At 35.6% G+C, this 24,401-nt stretch overlaps 1 protein-coding gene and 2 long non-coding RNA genes across 3 annotated transcripts; 1 reads left to right on the forward strand and 2 right to left on the reverse strand.

Annotated features, from left to right (window-relative positions):
• Window positions 1-984, reverse strand: LOC149393690 (uncharacterized). The gene is made up of 3 exons (XR_016299658.1): window positions 798-984; window positions 643-725; window positions 1-301 (listed from the first exon to the last, which is right to left on the reverse strand). It is a non-coding gene; the product is annotated as an uncharacterized LOC149393690 (long non-coding RNA).
• A 3,754-nt stretch (window positions 985-4,738) lies between these two features.
• LOC149393691 (uncharacterized) lies at window positions 4,739-6,765 on the reverse strand. Its single transcript, XR_016299849.1, has 4 exons — window positions 6,328-6,765; window positions 6,089-6,209; window positions 5,127-5,501; window positions 4,739-5,054 (listed from the first exon to the last, which is right to left on the reverse strand). It is a non-coding gene; the product is annotated as an uncharacterized LOC149393691 (long non-coding RNA).
• A 4,784-nt stretch (window positions 6,766-11,549) lies between these two features.
• On the forward strand, window positions 11,550-18,510 carry LOC149393692 (P-loop containing nucleoside triphosphate hydrolases superfamily protein). The gene is made up of 15 exons (XM_089617104.1): window positions 11,550-11,810; window positions 12,151-12,552; window positions 12,854-13,032; window positions 13,110-13,316; window positions 14,808-14,984; window positions 15,101-15,489; window positions 15,656-15,836; window positions 15,940-16,062; window positions 16,172-16,288; window positions 16,420-16,524; window positions 16,719-16,859; window positions 16,955-17,020; window positions 17,391-17,543; window positions 18,038-18,119; window positions 18,199-18,510. The coding sequence occupies exons 1-15, from the start codon at window positions 11,642-11,644 to the stop codon at window positions 18,249-18,251; spliced, it is 2,544 nt and encodes an 847-aa protein (XP_089473230.1). The 5' UTR covers window positions 11,550-11,641; the 3' UTR covers window positions 18,252-18,510.
• The last annotated feature ends 5,891 nt before the right edge of the window (window positions 18,511-24,401 follow it).

The raw sequence follows: 24,401 nt of genomic DNA on the forward strand, positions 1-24,401 counted from the left end.
TGTTCTTGTTCTTTTTCTGGTTCTTCTTCTTTGCCTTCCTTTCTGTCTTGCTGTTCGTTTTCTCTTTATCCACCTTCCTCTTCCTCTATTTCGTGTTATTCTTCTTTTTCTTCTTCTTCTTCTTCTTCTTCTTCTTCTTCTTCTTTCTGTTTATCTTCTTTGATTCCTTCTTCTTCATATTTTTCTTCTTCCTTTTTTCTTCTTCTTTAATCTCTTTTCCTCCTCCTTCTTCTTCTTCCTCCACTTCTTAACCTTTGGTCGAAAATCCTTGAAGTTCCAATGCCGAGATCCGAATTTGCAACTTCAAAGACAAAAAAAAAATTAATGTCGTATTATTTGGTGACTATGTTTTCACGAAATAACTAAATACTGTGACAACTAAGCACGAAATAATTGAATACTGTGACAACTAAGTCACAAAATCATACAATTCAGTAAATTATACAATTTCATGACTATATTATCACGAAACCAACCTTTTCACTGAATAATTATTTTGTGACTTTTAGTCACCAACAGTAACATTTTGTGACTATAATGTCATTGAATAAACTTGAAAACATGCCAATCTCGTAACAATTTAGAGTATATGGTCTGTGAATTTTATCTCGTGATTTGACGATGAGCTTCCGTAGTCTTTACCCTTCGTCTTCTTCCCCGCCTTGGGGTATCTCACCACATGAGCCGCTGATTTTGACCTCGCCGCCTATATTCTTGAAGTCGATCTGGAAAATACAAAATGAGTACAAAGACTACAAGTTCTATAAATTCATTTTGTGCAATTTCCAAATTATTACCTCTGAAAGCGAATTCATCCGAGCTGGCTTTCGAAGACCCGTCCTTTTATCGCAGTCCATTTTTTCATCAATGGTTGTGCGTTGACATTGAACACTCTACCAAATTCTAGTTCCACAAACCGGGGGATATAATCATAGCTTCAATGTGGAGCGGCATCAATAAACCAAGAAAATGAAGTTTTGGGGTCTTTCCGGTAAATTCGATGTTCTTTGCCTTGGCGACAAAGGTGTTCACTGAGTTCAGGAAGAAGTTCAGGAACAAGTTGCCCCATGGATAGGTGTGAAACACGTCGGGATTGTCCACCATCATGACGTAGATCTCGGTAGGCAACTTGTTGCCCTTCTCGTTCACGAGAAAGACGTTGTACATTAAGTGATTGAGAAGAAGTCTCACTCTCTTCTCGTCCGACCAATACTTGCTGGACTCAATGATCGCAGCAATATTGCCATACTTTTGGCAAAACGCTCTCATGCAGAGCGTGTCATGGTACAAGGCATTCTCAACCACATCCTCATATTCTTCTTGCTTTCCGTAGTCCGGATCAAATCTCAATCCCGTGATTATCTAAAAAATGTTCTTTCGTGAACTCCCTTGGTCGTCCACCAATCTTCATTATCAAAGACCAATTTAACGTTTCGGCTCCTTCAAAATACCCTGATCTTAATACATGTTGACTAACAATCCTGGATGATTTGGTGATCACGGGGATGTTGAGAAATTTCCCAAAACATGAATTCCAAAATAGTACTTTCTGGCTAGATGTCACGCCCGTCTCGGCCTTGAAACCATCTAGGTTTCCATGGAAGTTGAAGTTATATCCGTCGATGGTATCTTCTTTTATGTGCCGAGTCCAACCCTGAAATTAAATCAAAGAAAAAATGTCAATAACTCAAAAGTAATCACGAAAACAAGTCAGTTTGGTGACAACATAGTCACGTGAACATGTCAATTTGGTGATAGCATTGTCATGAAACAAGTCAAAGTCGTGACGAGATTGTCACCAAATGAAAATAAGTCGTGAATAATTTTATTGAAAATGTTATCACGAAACAATGAAACTCTTTATAGAAACCACACCAACTTCTTAATCTGTTTTCTACCCAAAATAAATTGGACCTATATATACATAAATATGCAGGTTATCAAGACATATTGGTACCAAAAATGCAATTTGAATTCGGGCATAAGAAATAAAACAAAAAAATAACCTTCCGGCATGGGTCTATTCTGCTCGGCACCCTAACAAATGCTTCGTCGTCATGGCCAAATGATCTGTGGTCATCATTTTTTTGGCATTTGGAAGAAGAATTTGGTGGCGCTAGTGGCTTTCTCTTCTTCACCGCTGTTGATTTCTTCTCAACTACGGCTTTTGCATCAAGATTAACTCATACACTCCGATGCGGCGTTGCATATTGCTCAGGCGATGGGTTTTTAGTGGGTATTGACTGAGTATCAGGTTTTGAGTGTTTTTTAGGGTTTTGTTGCTTTTTCAAACCGCCCCACCTTTCATCTTCATTTTTGTCGGCGGAGAAGACCGAGGATGAACAGTAAGTCGGCGGAGGAAGTGATTCGGCGAAGGAAATTGAGCGAAATATTTTTTGGACAAAGTGAAGAATTTGGATCGTCGGGGAAGACACAGAGCGAATGGAAGAGAGAGAAAGAGAGAGAGAGAGATATAGAGAGAGAGAGAGAATAGCGACTTACATTAAATAGAGAGAGAGAGAGAGTGGCGGTTATTATTATGAGACCGTGTAAGCCAACATTGTATGAGATCTTGAGATAATGACTTGTATTGTTTTGTTCACAAATATAATTTTTCAAAAAAAAATTTTAATATAATATTTATGTTAAAATTCTAGTTATATTAAAAAAATGTGTATACTTCAGAAGATGTATGTTTTTTTTCCCTTAATTTACGCAACAAAGATTGTCATCTGTAGATCACAATGTGAGTACGGGTTCTAAGGTGGAATGTATTCTATAATTTTTTTTACACCTAAACACAACTCCAAATGATTCTTGATATTACTCAGTTTTCGGTGAACAAATACGTTTTGGTTTAATTCCTAAGAGGAGAACAAAGGTTTGTGACTACTCAAGTAAGGAAATTTATCTTTTCATGACTAACACGTCACAAATTTTTGGACTTTCGTGACCACATGCCGTCATGGATTCGGGAAAATCCTGATCACGTAGTCACAGAAAACAATTTTTTTTGTCACGAATAATCCATATTTCGCGCCGATCTAATCACGTAAATTATATTTTTTTTCAATTTTCGATCGGATCGACTCGACTTGAAAACCTGTAGCGTTCCATGGCCGGAGACGAGGAGGTGTCGAATTTAAAAAAAAATGTGCATATATGGACCTAGTAAGCCAACATTGTTGGAGATCTTGACATAGTGACTTGTATTATTTTGTCCACACATATAATTTTTCAAACATAAGTTTTAAATATAATATTTGTGTTGAAATTCTAGTTATATAAAAAAAGTGTATTAAGATGTATATTTTTCCCTTAATTTAAGCAACAAAGAGTGTCATCTTTAGATCACAATATGAGTACGATTTCTGCGGTGTAATGCATTCTATAATTTGTTTTTTGTTTTACACTTACACACAACTCCAAATGATATTTGATATACCTCAGTTTTCGGCGAACAAATAAGTTTTTAGTTAATTTCTAAGAGGAGAACAAAGTTTCGTGACCACTCAAGTCAGGAAATTTATCTTTTTGTGACTAACGCGTCACAAACTTTTGGACTTTCGTGACCACATGTCGTCACGAATTCCGGAAAATCGTGATCACGTAGTCACATAAACGAATTTTTTTTGTCACAGAGAACCCATATTTCGTGCCGACCTAGTCACTTAAATTATATTTTTTTTTTCAATTTTCGATCGGATCGACTTGACTTGAAAAAAATGTAGTGCTTCCATGCCGGAGACAAGGAGGTGTCGAATTTAAAAACAAATGTGTGTGTATGGTCCTATTAAGCCAACATTGTAGGAGATCTTGAGATAGTGACTTGTATTATTTTGTCCACAAATATAATTTTTCAAAAATAAGTTTTAAACAATATTTATGTTAAAATTCTAGTTATATAAAAAAAAAAGTATATACTTCAGAAGATGTATGTTTTTATCATCTCTAGAACACAATGTGAGTCCGGGTTCTGTGGTGTAATATGTTCTATAATTATTTTTTTGTTTTACACTTACATACAACTCCAAACTATTCTTGATATACCTCAGTTTTCGGTGAACAAATTAGTTTTGATTTAATTTCTAAGAAGAGAACAAAGTTTTGTGACCACTCAAGTCAGGATATTTATCTTTTCGTGACTAACATGTCATGAATTTTCAGACTTTCGTTACCATATGTTGTCACGAATTCTGGGAAATCGTGATCACGTAGTCGCGAAAAACGAATTTTTTTTGTCATGAAGAACCCATATTTCGTGCCGACCTAGTCTTCTAAATTTTTTTTTTATTTTCGATCGGATTGACTTGATTTAAAAAAATGTAGCTGCTCCATGGCCGGAGACAAGGAGGTATCGAATTTTTTAAAAAAAAAAATGTGCGTATATGGATCTAATAAGCCAACATTGTAGGAGATCTTAGAGATAGTGACTTGTATTAATTTGTCCACAAATATAATTTTTCAAAAATAAGTTTTAAATATAATGAGATTTGGTTAAAATATAGAATTTCCTTTTTCTTTGAAAACGCACACACACAAGAATAAAAAAAAAAGGTTTCTAAACATAAATCTGAAATATATGACATGGAACAAAAGTGTTATATATGGACTGATGCAAACCCATAATGTGTGACCACTTAGTCACGAAAATTATATATATATTTTTTTGGCTAATTTCGATCGGATCGACTGGACAAGCAAAAATGTAGCGTTTTCAAGGCCGGAGACGTGGAGGTGTTACTTACATCACATAAGTTACATAAAAAGACTAGCATGTTACTTACATACATAAACTTAGTACTTTTCGTAATTGTATTTGTGACATTGTCGTCACACATAAATTATCATACCATATTACCTAAACAATATTAGAACATTCTATTTTAAACTGAGTATCCATGGTTTATGATCTTTAACGCCCCGTGCTTCAACAACTCAAGTGCCCTCTTCTTTCTGTGCATGGACATGTCTTGTCGCTTCAAATTAGAAAGCGGAACTCCGTGTGGATCAAGAATTCGGCACCCTTTGTGCAAAACATACCACAATCGCCCCTAAAATACAGGTTAACATTAGAGTTTCAGACCAATACAATATAGAATACTTAATAAGACAACAAATCTTACCCAGAGGATTGTTGTGGCATGCTCCCTTTGTATATTTTAAATGGCTCGGAGTTGCCCTCAGCAAGATCAAGGACATTGAGAAAAATCGACAAAAACTCTAACACTTCTTTTATCATTTCCTGATAAGATCGAGCAAAAGTCAAATGCAAAGAGTCATACGTCATTGTATGTCTTTGCTTCACATTTACGATAATAAATATTCAATGGCTCGGCACATTGACGGGGATATAAATATTGTCTACTTCAACCCATGGTGTATCAGAGAAGCCGGTTTTGCGTCGGCCATAATGTACTCCATAACGTTGATATGCTTCGACCAATTATAGCTGTCCTTGTCGGCCGCTTTATCCCATTTTTTTCACGCCCATGAGAAAGCTATAAGAGTACGAGTCAGTGTCGTGAACGTTTATCCAAATTTCCCATAACTACCCTTCTTCCTTAAGTAGTAGAAGGCGACGTTAATGTGATGCGAGAAGGAAAGATGTTGATGTGTTGAGAGAGAATGCATTAAAAAAGGAAACTAATATGTTCACTTAGTGATAATTTAGTCACGAATTCATGTGTCAAAATAATCAGTGACCAATTAGAAACTGAATGCTGTGTAACACTAATTAGTGACATTAATGTCACTAAATACTGTGTTTTTGTCGATTAAAAACCATTTTAAAAAAACTAGGATTATATGTATTATATCAAAGTCATAAAAAAATAAACAATAAACTAACACATCATTCATTGTCATTGATGATGATAAAAAAACACACAATAAAAAAAAAAGTGATATTATTGTTTGGTTCCATGGACTTCAGCCAAAAACCAAAGATGCCACAACATGAACCATAGTCACAAAAAAACCATCATAACAAACATATTATTCCTAGTTTACATGCACACAATAAGCAGGCGGATATATTGGTGTTTGTTGTCCTTCGCGCTAAAAAAACCAGTTGTTCTTGACGTACCTCTCCAGTCAGCCACTGTTATGCCTCCCATAAAGTCCGAAACCAAGTCTTGTTAGTTATTTCGGCCACAGTATAGTTGAATAGAAGATTCAACTTTTCATCTTTTTCCTTGTACATCAACCTGTAAAAAAAGAAATAAGTATGATAATTAGTGACAAAGTAGTCACGTATTCTAGAACACTAGATTACGCGACTATGTTGTCACGAAAACACTGAATCAGTTTCTTAAAGATTTTTACCGATTTCTGAAAGATTTTTGCAGCCCAAGTTTGATCCATCTCTCCATGGCATCCAAGTCACCCTTGAAAGGTTGGTCCATTGGGTCAGACAGTGGATAGACCGATGGCTTTCGGAGTGGTCTTGCGAACTTCTGAAGAGGACCCGACAGAGGCGTGTAATGCACTGTGGCCTTCCTTGACCGAGCAGACTTCTCAGGCTATAAAGATACCAGTATTACTCTTTGAGCCTTCCGCTTGGGTGATGGCATGATTACCACCGAGGAACTGACCTCACCAACCCCCTCGACTGGTCGGTTGGGTGTTTTGGATTCTTGGGTAGCTTCCGCTTATTTTGGTCTTCAATGGGCTCAGGAGTCTTATTTTGGTCACCGTGCTCCTCTTGCGGTTTATCAGCTTGACTCTGGTAATCATTGTTACCAGCACCCCTCTTCTTATTTACATTGTCCTCTTTACAACCATTTGTCTTATCTTCTTCTTCTTCTTCTTTATCTAGCCCTTCTTCTTCTTTGTCTTTCTCTCCTTCAACTTCCTACCTTTCTTTCTCTGTCTCCTTTCTTTCTTTTTCGTCTTTGTCTTCATTCATGTCTTTTTTTTTTCTCTACTTCTTCTTCTTCTTCTTCTTCTTCTTCTTCTTCTTCTTCTTCTTCTTCTTCTTCTTCTTCTTCTTTTACTTCTTCTTTCTTAGGTTCATTCTTGTCTTCCTTGTTCTTCTCCTCATTTATTTCCTCAATTGACCTTTTCTCGGCCCCATCTACTTCTTCTTCACTTCCACCTATTTTCTCTTTTTCATGTTCTTCTTCATTCTTTTCCAACACATGCTAATTTTCCAAGAGAGGGTTGGACGACAATATGTCCATTTACGTTGTGCATTGCCTGCAAGGTGGACGAAAACTCCATCCTCTAGTTGGAAAACTCTGATCGTAAATCCATGAGATTGGATTCCAGTGCCAAGATCCAAGTATGTGATTTAAGAGACGCAAAATCGAGAGAGTTATGTTTAGGAGGCATTGTCACAAAACAAAACAACTCAGTAGCAAATAGTAACGAAATCGAAAAAATTAAGTGACAACATAGTCACAAAATAACATACTAGTGTGACTATGTTGTCACGAAATAACATTATTTCGTGACTACAATGTATGAAATCGGTATGATTAAGAGACAACATAGTCACGAAATGGCTTGAACCACAGGCAACCCTGATTCGACCTCACCGCCAATTGGCCTGAAGTATTAACAAATCAGTATAACACTAAAAGTTATATATATAATTGACAAATATTACCTCCCAAAAGCGAATCCTTTGTAGATGGGATTTGAAGACCATTCCTTCGGTGGCAGTCCATCTTTTAATCAATGGCGTTGCATTGGCATTCAACACTCGAGCAAATTGAAGTTCCATGAATTTGGGGATAGACTCATAAATCCAAATTTGGAGCGAGATCAGAAAACCCGGAAGATTGAGTTTTGAGTTCTTTCAGGCGGTTATGTTCTTCGCCTTCTCGACGAACGAGTTCACCGAGTCCAAGAATAGTCCCATACGACGTTTTCACATGGATAAGTGTCAAACACCTCGAGGTTGTCCACCATCTTGATGTGGCTCCAGGCAGGTGTTGATGTTGGACTTTGTCAATCTAAAAAGAGGGGGATTTGGCCCAGTACAAGAAAATTGGGCCCAAGCCCACATATTTTTTGCTAATAAGTTCAAGAACCAGCACGATAGAAGATTCAAACGCCAGCTCAAGATAGCCGCTCCCTAAGTACCTGCAGATATGAAGCCCGCCAGCCCGGTCGATCCGTAACTACCCTTTATACGAATAGGTCTCCAATGACAGGTGTCCCAAGACGTAGTAGTGAATTCCAACCGACACACGACGTGTCACCTGTAATTCGGAGCTCGCAGCCTCGTCTCTTGAACTATAAGTATAGGACAATCAAGCCCATGTCGGGCACGTTACTTTTCATTTTACTCTGCGATTTTGTGATTTTTGTCTCTATGTTAACATCTTTGTACTATTTTGAGCGATCATAATATAAACAGCCCCGAGCTTACTTTACATTCTATTTTCTTCTCTTTGTTCATTGTCTAATTCGTCTAGCTTTTTTTGTCTTTTTTGTTTGGTCTTGCCACGGAGAATTGAGGTCCATTTACAAATCTAAATCGACCTGTTTCCTTTCATAAATTGGTCGTGACTGCTTTGGTGTGATTTTTCACATCAATAGTAGGCAGTTTGATTGTCTTCTCATTTGCGAGGAGGACGTTATCCATAAAGTATAGGAGTAGAAGTCACATTCTTTCCTCGTCACTGCATTGCTCGTTGACCGCCCTCGTAACTGCAGCGATGTTGCCATATTTTAGGCAGAAAGCCCATACTGTACGTGTCATGATACACCCCTTTATTAACAAAATTCTCATACTCTTCCTGCACTCCGTAGGCGGGATCAAACCTTAATCTCGTGATCTTAGCAAAATGCTCCTTTGTGAATGCCCTCCGTCGTCCACTAATCTCTATGAACAACGAGCCATTTGACGTGTCAGCCCCGTCAAAATACCCAGCTCTTAATACTGTGAATAATAATCATGGAAGACTTGGTGAGTACAGGAAAGTCCAGGAATTTCCCGAAACAATATTTCCGAAATAGAGCTCTTTCGGGAGATGTCATGCCCGTCTCATCCGCGAAACCATTCAGGTTTTCATGGAAGGTGAAAGGATATCCCTCTTTGATATCATGTTCTTTTATATGTCGGTTCCACCCTGTAATTAAATCATATAAATAAGGTCACTAAATTATTAACACATCACGGAAACATATAAATTTGGTGACAACGTTGTCACGAAACAAATATTGTTTCGTGACAATGCTGTCAAAAAGTATTTGAATTTGGTTACAACATAGTCACGAAGCGATCACTAGATTTCATGACAACAATGATCACGAAATCAATGGAAAATAACCAAAAACACACAAACTAGAGCAACATCTTAATCTGCATTCTAACCAATACAAACTAGACCTATTTTAACACAAAATGTAGTTTATCAAGCCACATTTCTACCAAATAAAACATCAATGTTTAGGATATTTCTAACAATTTTCAATCAACACATTTTTACAAAATAGTCACGAAATTCGACAATCCACATCAATGAAAACCACAAAATCTCCATCAAAATCCATGTGAAATACAACAAAATCCAGATCTAATTACAAAAACTAACATTCTGATGTAGGTCTGTTCTGCACGGGGCCATGATGAATGCGTCGACGTCAAACTCAGAGGAGAAAAATGAACCATGGTCCTCAGTTTTCTCGGTCTTCTGGCATTTGGCAGAATACTTTGGTGGCGCTGAGGGCTTTCTCTTCTTCGCCGGAGTCGATTTTTTCGTCACATGAGCCGCCTTCTTCTCAACTACGCCTTTTGAGTCATAACCCCTCGTTGACTCCGATGCGGCGATGCATGTGTCTCGGGCGGATGATTTTTTTATGGGTGTTTGATGAGGATCGTGTTTCGAAAGCTTTTTAGGGTTTGTGGGTTTCTTGGTGAGTGACCAAATTTTTTCTTCATTTTTGTCGGCGAAGGAGAGTGAAGAAGAAGAAGACGGCGATTGGGTCAGCGAAGGTCCTTTGTGTCAGCAAGGAAGGTGAGCTTTTTTTTTTTTTTTTTTTTTTTTACTTTTTGCGAGAAGATAAAGGTCATGAAGCGGAGATGTCGAGAGAGAGCGAGTGAGAAGTTAATTTCCGTAATTCAAATTAACATGTTATAATGAAAGCTGAAACAAGGGTAAAATTATCATTATAATTCGGCAAAGTGGGGGTAAAAAGGAGAAAAAAAATTATCTTTCTTGAGCTAGTCTTATTTGTGACCTTAATTTGAAAAGAAAAAAAAGTTGGAATAAGCCTCCAATTTAGTCCTACAGCCAAATTCTATAAAGCAAAAGCTTTAAGGCCCTTACTGTTAGGTCGGGTCTGGCCATGTGAGAATTGAAGGCACATCATGAGTCCATGAAGTTTGAGTTGAGGCCACACATGCTAAAAGTTAAGAGATAGAGATAGCACAACTCGGATATGAGAACATAGTCGAAGTCGACTTTAGGGCCGCACAGAGCGTGCGACCTAATTAAGACACACACATGTTTGAAAAATTGGTTGTTCCTCCGTGGAAGCACAATTACTACTAAATGATAATCAGGCTTCAGTCCGACCTAAATTGTTAGCCAGGATTGTTTGTGCATGTGAGTGTGGTCAAAGGTCTAAGATGATGGACAGGGCTACCAAGAGTGTTTAATAACGCGAGCTACTCATTGACTCTTTTTTAGTTGGGTATAGGTAAACTGGCTATCGGCACAGAAGTTATCAAGAGGAAGGACTTCCGATTGCTTATTTTGTCTCATGGAAATGGCCGTATTCTGTGCCTGCGAAACTGGCAGAATGATTTCCGTGACATATCGGTGGTGGTGGTTGAAGCATACGGAAGATTTGTTTTGTTATCGGTGGTGGTGATTTCCACAGGTTTGTTTTGTTATTTATTTATTTATTAAATCTGGGCCGTTGGATGTAAAATCCAACGGTCCATATTTTTTCTGCCATTAATGACGATTGAAGCTTTTTTTCACATTTTTCCAGATTTTCGCTGGCTTGTTTATGGTATTGGAAATTACCACTTCCGATAGCAAGGAAATTCTGAGATTAACAGAAAAAACTTCCATTTCCGCAGGCGTCGGGAATTTTATTAATTGGAAATGGTCATTCTGGTACCGTCCGATAACTAGCTTGAGGTATAGGCGATGCTCCGCACCGATTTGTTTTGATGTTCTAAATTTGAAATAATATGATATAATGCTTAAATATAAAGAAAATAGATTGAGGTAGCTCAATATAATTTCGAAAATAGTCACTTTACATCATTCATATATATTTATAAATATATATCTCGTATTAATGTCGAATAATTAATTTAACACGTATGAGTGATATCTAACATTACTTAGTTGGTAATTTCATATAATCTCCAAAATTGAAATCGTGGGTTCAATCTCGCGCTCGGCAGGCAGCGAAACTGCCACTAAAAAAAATAAAAAAAATTAAAATTTAGCATGTATGATAAAAATGGATTCGTCTTTGTCCAATCTGCAACGTTCCTCAATTACATTAAATTAATTAACAGTTTGAGCTTAAACTTTAAGTTGTTAGACAATATAGGGGCTAAAGTGAAATTTAAGATATTCAAGTTAATGCCTACGTACTCGCGAGTCCTTAAACCTTGAAAGAACCCGCCGTTGGAAGTGCACAGTGTTTCAGGTATATTACGGCAATGGCTTCCGAGGAAGTTTCCGCGTCGTCTTCGATGAAGAGAGTGAAGAGGAAGCGGATTCGTAAAAATGACGCCGAACTCGATCAGTTCGACTCGCTTCCATGGAACTCGTCCCTCTCTCAGGACGATCCTTTCTCTCTTCTCGTCGGCTCCAACGAGCTCGAAGGAGGTTCGTATCGTAACCCTAACTCACTCCATTTTAGGGTTTGTATGGAGAATCAATTAATAAATATAGTTTTGGTAGTGCGTACTCGATTTTCCGAAAAATTTGCTTTGCTTGGAAAGTTTCGAGAAAGGTTTGGATTTTGTAATTTTTTTGGGAATTTTTTGTTCTTTAGTTAGTGGCTTGACTAGAAAGTTCGTTCCTAATTGTTGGAACATGAGTTCAAGATTGAAAATGGAGTTGAAACCTCAAAAAGATTTAGATGAAATAATTTGGAGGAATTTATGGAGTTTTAGTTCATCTTAAGGTGGTTTGTGAATTTGTTTACTGATTTGGTTGAGTACAGGTTTTCTTTCGCTTGAAGAGATTGATGAAACTCAATACGGTTTGGAAATTCCCAAACCCGAGAGAGAACCCAGGAAGGAAAAGCCCAAGGCTGGCAAAAGTTTAAAAAAGCAGAAAGTGGGCGATGAGGTTCACGATAAAGTTGAGGAGGAGAAATTGGAGAGTGGTGAGAAGTTGAAGGATAAAAAGAAAAAGAAGAGGAAGAAGAAGAAGAAGAAGAAAGCTAAGGAAGTGGAGAAAGTCGGGGACATTGATAATAAGGATGTCGGAGATGTGGTTGAGACCATGGAGGAAGAAAATGAAAACGGCGAGGAGGTGTTAACAGAGGAGCAAAAGAAGAAGACTAAGGAGAATAAGAAGAGGAAGGTCGAGGAGATTGAGGAAGATGAAGAGTCTATGCCTGGTTAGTGAACACTTTTCTGTATTTAGGGTTTAGGGTTTAGGGTTCCTAAACCCATAAAGTTACATTTTCCCTGTTTTCTGGACTGGTAATATGTGATTGCATGAGGTTGGAAATTAGCTTCACGTACCTTGTTCAACCAAAGATGTATCATTATTATTATTAGTATCACTTTTTATGACTAGCTAGATAATTTGAACTCGTGCAAGTTTGAAATTACACAGAGTTTTGTGTTGTTGTCTTTCCGTTTTTTTTTCTTCCTTATCCCCATTTGACTCGTTCTCATTGTTTTGTATATTTATAGTTTCAGTTAGTCATACTGAGGTTGATGTTGAAGAAGAGCTTTTTGACGAAAGCGATTATTATGCATGGAATGAGTTGAGACTCCATCCCGTGATCATGAAATCAATCTGCAGGCTTGGGTTTAAAGAGCCAACCCCGATACAGAAAGCTTGTATCCCCGCTGCTGCTCATCAAGGGAAGGTTGGTTAAAGCCTCTGTGACCTCAGTTGCGAATTCAAGGGCGGTTTTGATTTTGTTATACTTTGCTCTCATTGCAGGACGTTGTCGGAGCTGCAGAGACTGGGTCTGGGAAGACGTTGGCTTTCGGTTTGCCCATATTTCAACGCCTACTGGAAGAAAAAGAAAAGGCTTCAAATAGGGTTGAAGAAAGGGGCGAGGATGATGATGATGATGATGAAAAGATTGCTCCGAAAGGGGTTTTACGTGCTCTCATCATTACTCCTACGCGAGAACTTGCCCTTCAGGTACGGTAGTCTTTCTTTGGTCCAATAACTTCCATACTATGGTCGGGTGTAATGATGGCATGGGTTTTTAGCATTCTCTAATGCTTTGACTAGTGATAAGCCGTAACTTAGTTGCACATGTAGTCATCATACGGTTTTTGTAGCATACAAGGTATTTTTTTTATAATTTTTTTTTTAAAGAAACAGCAGATCTTTATTAACACAACACGGCTTAGCCGGAAAAAAGTACAAAAGAGTACAGAGAGTCAAAAAACCAAAACAAAAGCCAAAAGCTCCTATAATTTTTTTTTTTTTTAAAGAAACAGCAGATCTTTATTAACACAACACGGCTAAGCTGGAAAAAAGTACAAAAGAGTACAGAGAGTCAAAAAACCAAAACAAAAGCCAAAAGCTCCTCAAGAACGAAATTATAATGCGCTAGACCAATACCTAGCCAAGTCCGCTAAAGAGAAGGACTTAAAATTCATTACAAGAGGAAAAAATCCAGAGGGCAATACAATGATTTAAGCTATCAATTAAACTATTCAAATTCCACGGCTCATTGTTGAAGACAGACTTGTTTCGAGTGTTCCAAATGCACCATAATCCAGCCAGAACCCCGGTCTTAGCAGCTGCGACCTATTGGAGCTATGACCAGGCGAATTGTGAGACAGCAGCAGCTCGTCGACGGAAACATGGCAGGAAGCGATGTTCAGCTTAGAAAAAAGCCACAGCCAGACTTCGGAGGCCACGCTACACTGTAAGAAGAGATGCTCGGCATCTTCGGTTGCTCTAAGGCACAGAGAGAAAGGTGGGGATCGTGCTTTTGGACTTGATCCGCGGTATTCAGTCTCTTGATAGCCACCATCCAAGAGAAAATTTGGACTTTGTTCGGAACCGAAGATTTCCACTCCGCGTTGAAAAAAGGAACAGGGGGCAGAGAGGCAGCGGAAGAAAGGTTGCCAGCCATTGACTTCACTGAAAAAGAACCTAACCACATGCGCCGATCTTCGAGCCCCTCCCAAAGCTTAAAAGAATCCAGAACCCCCATCATAACAGTAGCTTCGCAAGACTCCCTGATCGTCAAATTTCGGGGGAAGCAAAAGTTCCAATCCACCTGTTCAGGAGAGGCAGCAGAAGAGGACGCGAACCTGTTTATGGGATCATTCTAGAAAGGATAGAATCTGGCCAACCTCGGAAAACGGTCTTTCAAACACATATCGCCACACCATAGGTCCTCCCAAAATCGAACTATGGCCAACATTTTTATAATTTTTATTTAATATATATATTCCTCTGAAATATAGGAGAAGTCACATTTGGGCTATTGTAAGATGGGTGAGTTTCTCACTTAATAGAGGTCTTTTAGGTGTTCATTACGAGATTCGTGCCTTAAATCGATTGCAGTTGTTAGTCTTTCAATTGTTACTAACTGGTTATCGCATCTCGGGATGAGTGGGTTCTAGCTTATGTAGAAATGGTGGGCTGATCCTTTTTTTTTTCTTCCTTAAGGTCACTGATCATCTCAAGGCCATAAGCAAAGATACCGGTTTCAGAGTTGTTCCCATTGTTGGAGGGATGTCATCAGAAAAGCAGGTCAGACTTTTGAAGCAGAGGCCTGAGATTGTTGTTGGAACTCCTGGCCGGTTATGGGAACTTATGTCTGGCGGTGACAAACACCTTGCTGAGGTCAGTTCCACATTTGGTCCCATTCGTTGTCTGGCGGTGAACCATATATATATATTGGTTAGCATCATATTAAACATATATTGTTTTGACCCATTTTTTTATTCTCTGTTCTGTAGTTGCATTCGTTGTCATTTTTTGTGCTTGACGAGGCTGATCGTATGGTAGAAAATGGGCATTTCCATGAACTACAGTCAATAATCGACATGCTTCCATTGCCCAATAGTCCGACTGAAGAAAATCCTCAGAACTCGCAATCATGTGTCACAGTTTCAAGTGTCCAGAGAAAGAAAAGACAGACATTTGTATTTTCTGCCACCATTGCACTCTCTGGTGATTTCCGTAGGAAGTTGAAGCGCACTGCCATGAAACCAAAGCAGTCCATGTCTGATGGCTTGGATTCTATAGAGAAACTCTCTGAACGAGCTGGGATGAGAGACAACGTTGCCATCATTGATCTGACAAGTGTGTCCATTATGGCCAACAAGCTTGAGGAATCATTTATAGAGTATGTTCCTTTTAATTTTATCCAAACTTTTCGTTTTTATTGCTTAAATTTGCTTACCAGGTATATAATGGGCTATACATCGGGACAAAAAGGCATCTTCTGTTTTGATATTTACATACTTCATGTTTCGATTATAGAAAGCTTCTAAAGTAGTTATGCATCACAGATGCAGGGAAGAAGACAAGGATGCATATTTATACTATATATTGAGTGTTCATGGACAAGGCCGCACAATAGTCTTCTGTACATCAGTGGCGGCTTTACGACATCTTTCTTCTATCATGCGAACTCTCGGTATTAATGTTTGGACACTTCACGCCCAGATGCAGCAGCGAGCTCGCTTAAAGGTTTTTTTTTTTTTTTTTCGTTGTTCCCTGTGTGTATTATACCGTGAGTCGTTGGGTTGATTATTTTTATAATCATAACATGTATACTTTGTCATATTTGCAGGCAGTCGATCGTTTTCGAGGAAACGAACACAGTATACTTCTTGCAACTGACGTTGCAGCGAGAGGCATAGATATTCCTGGTGTGAGAACTGTTGTTCACTATCAGCTACCACATTCAGCAGAGGTCAGTTGAAACCTGATTACTTCTTTACCCTCAGTTATCACTAATCCATTATTTTTTTTTCCTATTTCTCACATGTCCCTTGAACAATGCTGTGACCATATGTATTTAGGTTTATGTCCATAGGAGTGGGAGAACTGCGAGAGCTTCTGCTGATGGGTGTAGTATCGCGCTAATCTCACCAAAAGAAACCTCAAAATTTGCTTCTTTATGCAAATCCTTTTCTAAGGTAGTTCTTTAATTCCATTCTTTCTGCAATAACTTGTCTATTAAGTGCCGTTGGACGATCAAGATTGTCGATAACTTGTCCATTATTCCGTATCTGTTTTAACAATGAAATGATTTGCCTCTTTGAAACAGGAAAATTTTAAGCGTTTTCCTTTTGATGGTTCGTACATGCCAGAGGTCATGAAACGTTTATCGCTTGCACGGCAAATAGACAATATTATACGCAAAGACTCCAAGGTATCGTTTATCATCATTCAAATTTGCCTTTCGTGACTCATCGGTTAAACTAAATTAAGTTAAGAACATAAATAAAGAATAGGTAAAGATCGTTGGAATACCCTGAACGGTCCATTGCCTTTTCATCTTTAGTAATTTTGGCGTGCGGTGTCTCATCTAATTGAGTGCTTAACTTACTATTCTCCTTTCTTTAGGCAAAGGCAAAGAAAAGCTGGCTTGAAAGAAACGCGGAATCAATCGACTTGGATCTTGAGAATGACGAGAGCGACGACGAAAGAGCAAACACTTTTAAGCAAAAGAAGGTCACATCCACGAACGTGAAGAAGTTGGAGCAGGTTTTGCTCTCTCGCTGTTGAACAAACAAACAAAACATGGTCTCAATTTGCCACATTCTTGTTTATTCGCTGAAAAAAATATTTCCTCAATACAGGAGCTAAAGGGCCTGCTTTCACGTCCCCTTCAACCAATGAGCTTTTCACGTCGGTATTTGGCTGGGGTAAACCTCTCTCTCTCTCTCTCTCTCTCTCTCAATTTATGACTGAGAGGAACCGTGTTTACTTACTTTAGATCACACACGGTAAAATTAATGATAAACTTGGTTCAGAAATCGAGTGGTGAATCAGTGTCCCCGATTGTACTATACTACTAACAGAAAGTAGAATAATAAATTATATTCTTCTATTAAACTATTATTACTGACCCTAACGACTAATTTTTGTACTAAAACGATATTAGCAAAGTGTAATTATAAGATTTACCTTGGGATTTCTAATTTTTTTTTTCTTTGAATATTGTTTGTATATATGCGTTTATTAACTATACGATCATATCTTATAGTAAGACAATAATTTCATTGATTTCTCCAGGCTGGTGTCACGCCTCTCCTGCATAGTCAATTTCAAGAATTGGCAAAACAGAAACTCGATGACTCAAAACCTGGTGCGAACAAAAGGAGACTAGTTGTTATAGGCCAAGACTGTGTGGAACCACTCCAAGCACTTCGAACCGCCGGTCAAGAGGTATATATACATGTATTTATATCATTCTATATAACACCTCTGACTAAACTATAAAATAATAATAATTAATGGAAATTTTATATTCCTTTTTGTCGATTACCTGTCACTCACCGTACCAGCTGTGCACGTACAGGCACAGCTGCCACGAAGTAGATTCCTTGAGAATTTAATGTTCAATTTTATATTATAGTAAAAAAAAAAAAAACACGAAGGAAAAAACAGTGATCAGAAATCTTTTGATTGAAAATATTATCCACCAAAGCAGGCATTTGATTTATTTATATAATGAGTGATGATATGGTTTCTCAACAGATTCCGAATTTGAATATCTCAGATGCACATGGCTTCGGGATTTGAACGATTTCATCATTCTTTTTTATTTGATATATAAATTTTTTAATTAGATTCTGAATATTCATAAAGGAAGGGAAGCTAGTTGTATGTCTATTACTTGTTATTTTCTTCATGTGTGTCTTGTTCTCTCTCTCGTTTAGGTGCGCATGGATGTTAAAGTAAAGGCTCAGAAAAGAGAGAATATGGAGAATCTTAGGAGGAAAAGAAAAGAAGAGAAAAAACGTATGTCCTCTCTCCGTTTTGTCTGTTCTTTAACGACGCGTGACCCGTTTGTGATTGTGTGACTTCATTCTTTTTTCAGGTCTGCATGATAAAAAAAGAAAGCAGAAGAAGAAGATGAAAGGACTACTTTGATAATTCTGAGAAGTTTACACACAAAATGCGCACCCATGTGGTAGCAGAAAATAGATCATTTGATAATTAATTTATCAATTTTGATATTTAGAATTGTATCTTTCACTTAGCATGTATTTTGGAGATTGTTTAAAACCATTTGTGGTATTCCGTTTTTTTCTTGAATGGTAATTTAATCCGTATGATTAAGAAATACACCATCTTTTGATTACAGCGTTTATTCGGTCGCTCAATATTTTTATGTAACAAATTAAAAATATTTTCCTTCTGTGCAGTTCCGAGTTCTAAGCCTTAAAACCAGTCCATGAGTACGAAATCGTACAAATATTATACGTTAATTGCATTCAAGTTAAAAGCTGTGAACAGCTGTATAGCGTACATACGATGATGATTATGATGATGTTGATTATTATTATTATTATTATTATTGATTTGATTGTTATTTGCGAATGAAGTTTAGAAAATAAATAAGTGAGCCTAAATTTTAATCAACTAAATTTCTTTAGAAAAGCTGTCAATTGAAAACATGACGGTCAAAGTAAATATAAAAGCCAAAAATCCAAGATTATAAGAAACCAAGGAAAAGTAGTTTATCATAATTCGGGTAGTTTAAAATTTTGGCCATATATGATACAAGTAGTATGTCTTGCACGGTGTTGTGGAATAATTAATGTATTTTAGTTTTGAGTAATAAATATATAGAGACATGCCCAAAAATATTTAAGTTTGAAAAAAAATATATTTAAAATTTTTTGCAGACATGTTTATCTTTCTGATAAAAAAAACCGGTACGGATGAACACTACTTGTATCTAGGGTCCAATGTTTTTTTTTTTTTTTTTTAAGTTTTTCTTTAAAAAAATGTTCATATTGAACAGGGTATTTTTTTTTTTTTTAAGTAGAGAGGATTTCTCTACTTTATATATATATATATATATATATATATATATATATATATATATGTATGTATAAGTATATACATATATGTATATATAATATTATATGCTGGAATGTCTACTTTTAATTGGGGATTTTAATAGAGAAATTTCGAACAGCTTTCCTGCACCAAGATGTAAGAGAAAAACTTTTGTTTTAGGTTTCTTGAAAAACTTCCTATTTGTTCGTAATAAAATATACGAGGCTGAATTAATTTAATACTCAAATAGATTAGAATAAGCTAATGGTCTAATTGCCCCAAACTATATTCAATTTACTTGTTTATAATTTTTTAAAATATTTTAAAACAAATCTTAATATAATAAAAATAAAATTATATGAACTAAGCCATTTGAAAGATTAAAATTGATGAATCAGAGTTTGTCGACAATTTGTTTATGTTAATATGATATGCATATTTTGTGTGGAATTTTTTGTCTGCATAGTATGCATTATATACCAAAAATAATTGCTTAGGACTACAAAATTAACCACTATAATCTATTTGTCTGATTGTATAGTAGTTGTTATTTACCAAAATTAACCACTATAAAGTTTTATAAACTGATAAAATATGAGTTAAGAAATTTTAGATTTTTGGTAATATGATGATTCGAAAAAGAATACGAGGAGAGAGAGAGCTTTCAAAAATAACTATTTGCTAAAAACGTGATATAACTTAATTTTTATTTTTGTTAACTATTAATTGATTTTATTGTGTTTCATTTTTTAGTTTTTTTTTCAGTTTTATTTTAGGGTGGTAACCATAAGAGTATGATAGTTCTTATATTAAGTAGTTGTCTTTCATTGATGGCTAGATTGTAAAACTAACTAAACGATTCTTGATTTGCAAAATTATTGTTTGCTATGATATCTAATAGTTACTTTGCTACACGCCCACATAATAATCTAAAATTGTTTTCACTTGATTTTTATTTAGTGTTTTAATTAGAATATTAAAATTTGATTATTTTTTTATTCTTTAAAACTATAAAGTTATTAAAATTCGCGAATAATGTTTATTTATAATAATAATAGATTTCATTTTAAAAAAGTATATTAAAATGGCACAACTGCTAATTAAAACTTACAAAATCAAGTTTTCGATAATTATTTTATCCATCAAATTAATTTCCATGCCAAAATGACACCCACCTAGTAATTCAAAGACTACTTACATGAAAATAATGCGCTAGAAGTTATTTTCTTTTGACGATTTTTGGTTTTACAATAACTCGAATTCATCTCGTTCTTATTCAATTATCCTAACCCCACTTGTTTGCAATACACCATAAGAGTTGACCTGCAATATTCATTTGAGATTTTATTATTCGGGAACTTAAAAGCACAGACGTCTTATTCTGTTATTGTCGTCGTTCATTTGGTGGCGCAATTAATAGTAGAAAATACTGGTTGATTTAGAATTCAGTACTACTTTTCCGTATCATTAATTGGCCGATACGCTTCCTATCTTGTGAACAAGCAATGTAGACTTAAGAAAAATGTATGATATAAACGCATAATATGACGAAACATGACACTTTCACGTACATTTTTTTTTTCTTTCATAATACCTCACCTATATGAGTACGACTATTTAGATACTATCAACTAAAATATGGTGTATATGTTGCTTTCTCATCATATCTTGCATATTTAAGTTATATATAATAATAAAGCTGGCAATAAATCAAAGTTTGCAGATCTTAGCTAGCTTATGATTTAAGTCAACCATATAAATTTATATTTCTAAAGACAAATTCGGAAAAAAAATTTATTAACACACATGAAATTTAATTACTTTATACTTGAAATTATCATAATTTTGAAAAATATGAATCGCAATCCGACTAAAAATTTACGGCATATAATTATGGTGGTTATACGCGATACTAAAGGTAAGAAAAATGGTTAATCAATTAAATATTTAATTATTATAACGCGACAACTAAAGGTAAGAAAAACGGTTAATTAATTAAATATTTAACTAGTATAAACAATTAAAGCTTAAACATTAATCGTTCAAAAGAGTTGAAGATTTAAGGGAAAATATCAACGGTATCCCTGTGTTTAATCGAAATGTACGATTTATATCTTCAGTTTTCAGGAATACCAGACATATACCTTCAGTTTAATATAATTGACATATATCTCACTTATAAATATGTTATATTACAAATATCACCATTTTTGTTTATTTTTTACAAAAAAAAAAATGAATTCCCCAAAATACCCTTAATGAAATAATTTTTTATTTTCTATTCTATATACAAAAAAACTTAAATTAACAAATTCTTTATAAAAAGTTAAGGATTTTTTTTATAAACAGAGATTTTGATTTTTTTTAAATAAAACAGTAAATAAATATTTATTCTATTAAGGGTATTTTGGGGAGTTCAAATTATTTTTTGTAAAAAATAAACGTAAAGGGTGATATTTGTAATATAACATTTTTTTAAGGGAGGTAAATATCATTTATATTAAACTGAAGAGATTTGTCTGATATTTCTAAAAATTGAAGAGATAAATCTCGCATTTCGATTAAACACGAGGGATACTCTTGATATTTTTCCAAGATTTAACCTGGTTGAAAATTCAACCTGTTAACCGTGTTTTTTTAGAACGGTTAACTAATTAACCATTAGTTTAGTATTATTTTTTTCTTTATAGTTGGCTAGTTGCAGTCAACTATGAAATAACCTATTAAAAGTTAGCGTTTAGTTAATTTTAACTAAAATAAATGGTTAAAAATAATTATTCGGTTAATTTTAACTAATTAAATTGTAAATTAGTCGATCCGTTAATTTTAACCGGTAAAACACGACAACGGACTATAGACTCATAATTTCCATAATTGACATGATCTTTAGGGTCTATTAGTCTGATGAGTCATATTTTCTTAATTGACAATATCAAGATATAAATGAAAATTTTATGTGTTATGACCATATTTTTTCAAATTTTTTGTACGTACGTCCAGTTGAGATTTGGTCGTCCTTTAACTTTGTATAACAAATCATATAACAAGAGAATTAACAAAGCATATCATCAAAACGTCAGTTGTGCGTAATTAAGAATAATTTTCTGAAAAATATATATTCTCAATTATCAAAGCAATCATTTCGCTGAATATGGTATGTTTTCGTCTCTCAACGACTTGCAAGTTGCTTGCAAGAGTTCATACTATGGACTTTTTTTTTTTTTTTTTTTAAATACTTGTAGTCTGTTTCTTGATACCATATAAAATTCTCGCAATATTTTCCCTTTTCCTTATGGTTTGTGAACTTCTATTTTATCTTTCTTTGACTTTGGCTTCGTCAACTATACAGATTTAATGCTCCCTAAATAAGGATATGTAATGAAATATTACATTTAGAGTTGTACGAATTAGTCATATTTTAATGTCTATGACTTCATGATAATGTAGCGACTTGAAGTTACAACTTTCACTCTTTTGCATTGCATCATGGTCATCATCATCATTATTTTTACTATTATTATAGAAACTTAAATAATTATATAGGGTTTGTGACTTGAGCTATTTTGTACTCTGGAAACCTGTCGACGGAAAATGAAACCACAAAATAATGACTGCGAGGCTAAGACAAAGCAGTGTGCTCTATTGCACAATCTTTGACAAATCAAAATGTCCTGTTTCAATTAGAACATAAATATTCAATCAAGAACTTGAGAAATTTGTTTCATTTTGTATGCCTTTTCAAAAAATAATGACTGCGAGGCAAGACAAAGCAGTGTGCTCTATTGCACAAATTTTGACAAATCAAAATGTCATGTTTCAATTAGAACATAAATATTCAATCAAGAACATGAGAAATTTGTTTCATTTTTTATGCCTTTTCACAAAATAATGACTGCGAGGCTAAGACAAAGTAGTGTGCTCTATTGCACAAATTTTGACAAATCAAAATGTCATGTTTCAATTAGAACATAAATATTTAATCAAGAACTTGAGAAATTTGTTTCATTTTGTATGCCTTTTCATAGATAGCTGTTGTTACATAATAAGTTGACTTTATTTTTTAGAGCAAGATCTAAGAAAAGAGGTCGGTTATCATGCTCCAGCTTCTGTTAAGACATCATTCCGCTTGTGCGCAGACTGTTATTCTGGCAAGTTTCCGGTTTTGCCATATTGCCTCCCTAGTGACTTCATTGAGTGATATTCTTGCGAGTATGGGTAAGAAAACCCTAGATTCACTTTGAGAGTTGTATGACTGCTATAAAAGCCGAATGCTCCACCCTTAGCAACCTTGACGCTTTTGACAAAACAATTAGGGTTCCTAGACGTGCAAGATCGATGGATTGAGAAACTAGTTGGTTTATCTTGAGCAGTGTCATTCACCAAATACTATTAACAAAGATTGAGTGTTTAAGTGATTTTGGTTTGTGTTTACGTGATTGAAGGTTCACGTGCGATTGAAGACTGAAGTCGTCCAAGCATAGGCGTGTGCTTGAAGAGTGGAATTGAAAAGGGTCTCAAATTCAGGGAGAGTCCATGCACTTGATAATCACTTGTGTTAATAGTTTCTAGGGCTTTGATTTGTTGTTGTAATAATATAAGACATTGCTTGTACTATTGACTACTATATAGTGAATTCCTTTCTACTGGCTGAGAAACCCCAGATGTAGGTGACGTTGCACTGAACTGGATAACCATATTGTGTGTCTTTTCTTTATCACACTTTTGTTGATTATCCATTATTTGTATTTAAGCAAGTTGTCGGACACACTGTCGATACATTGTATGTGACATCTTGTCTTCGTGACTAAACAAAATTTCAATAGTTTAATTATAGGTAACTTGAATTTCAAAGCTCAGAGATGTTATCGAGGACTCTTCGTATACAATCTCAATCTAATTATACTCTAAATATCCACAAATAAGACAAATGCCTCCACTTTAGTTTAAGGAATCGAACTAAAGTTTAGCGTTGAAGATCACGATAGAGGCACCTCCTCTGCACCCTTTGAGCTCTTTTGTTTTTCTTCTTATTCTCATATCACGACGACGAATGGAGAACGTCCTTGGAATGATGAGAGCGAACTCGAGACTTCGAGTTGAACAAACCTAAGCTTGAGTGCGATCACAAGGTCCGGTCTTGTATCGAACCATTCAAACTAATAAATCATTGTCAACAAATCTATGACAACGCCCTTAGAGACTTTTATAAATCTTACAAAATAATATATCCATCGA

This window comes from Urtica dioica, chromosome 6 (assembly GCF_054948205.1).
Source record: "Urtica dioica subsp. dioica isolate 48M chromosome 6, U.dioica_male_clone48M_v1_H2, whole genome shotgun sequence".
In the NCBI taxonomy this organism is placed as follows: Eukaryota; Viridiplantae; Streptophyta; class Magnoliopsida; order Rosales; family Urticaceae; genus Urtica; species Urtica dioica.

Bases quoted from the DNA above. Each gene is read 5' to 3' on its own strand.
- LOC149393692 (XM_089617104.1), top strand. From the start codon at position 11,642: ATGGCTTCCGAGGAAGTTTCCGCGTCGTCTTCGATGAAGAGAGTGAAG. The intron at 13,033-13,109 runs GTTGGTTAAAGC...CTCTCATTGCAG, and splicing joins CTGCTGCTCATCAAGGGAAG to GACGTTGTCGGAGCTGCAGA. The intron at 18,120-18,198 runs GTATGTCCTCTC...TTCTTTTTTCAG, and splicing joins AAGAAAAGAAGAGAAAAAAC to GTCTGCATGATAAAAAAAGA.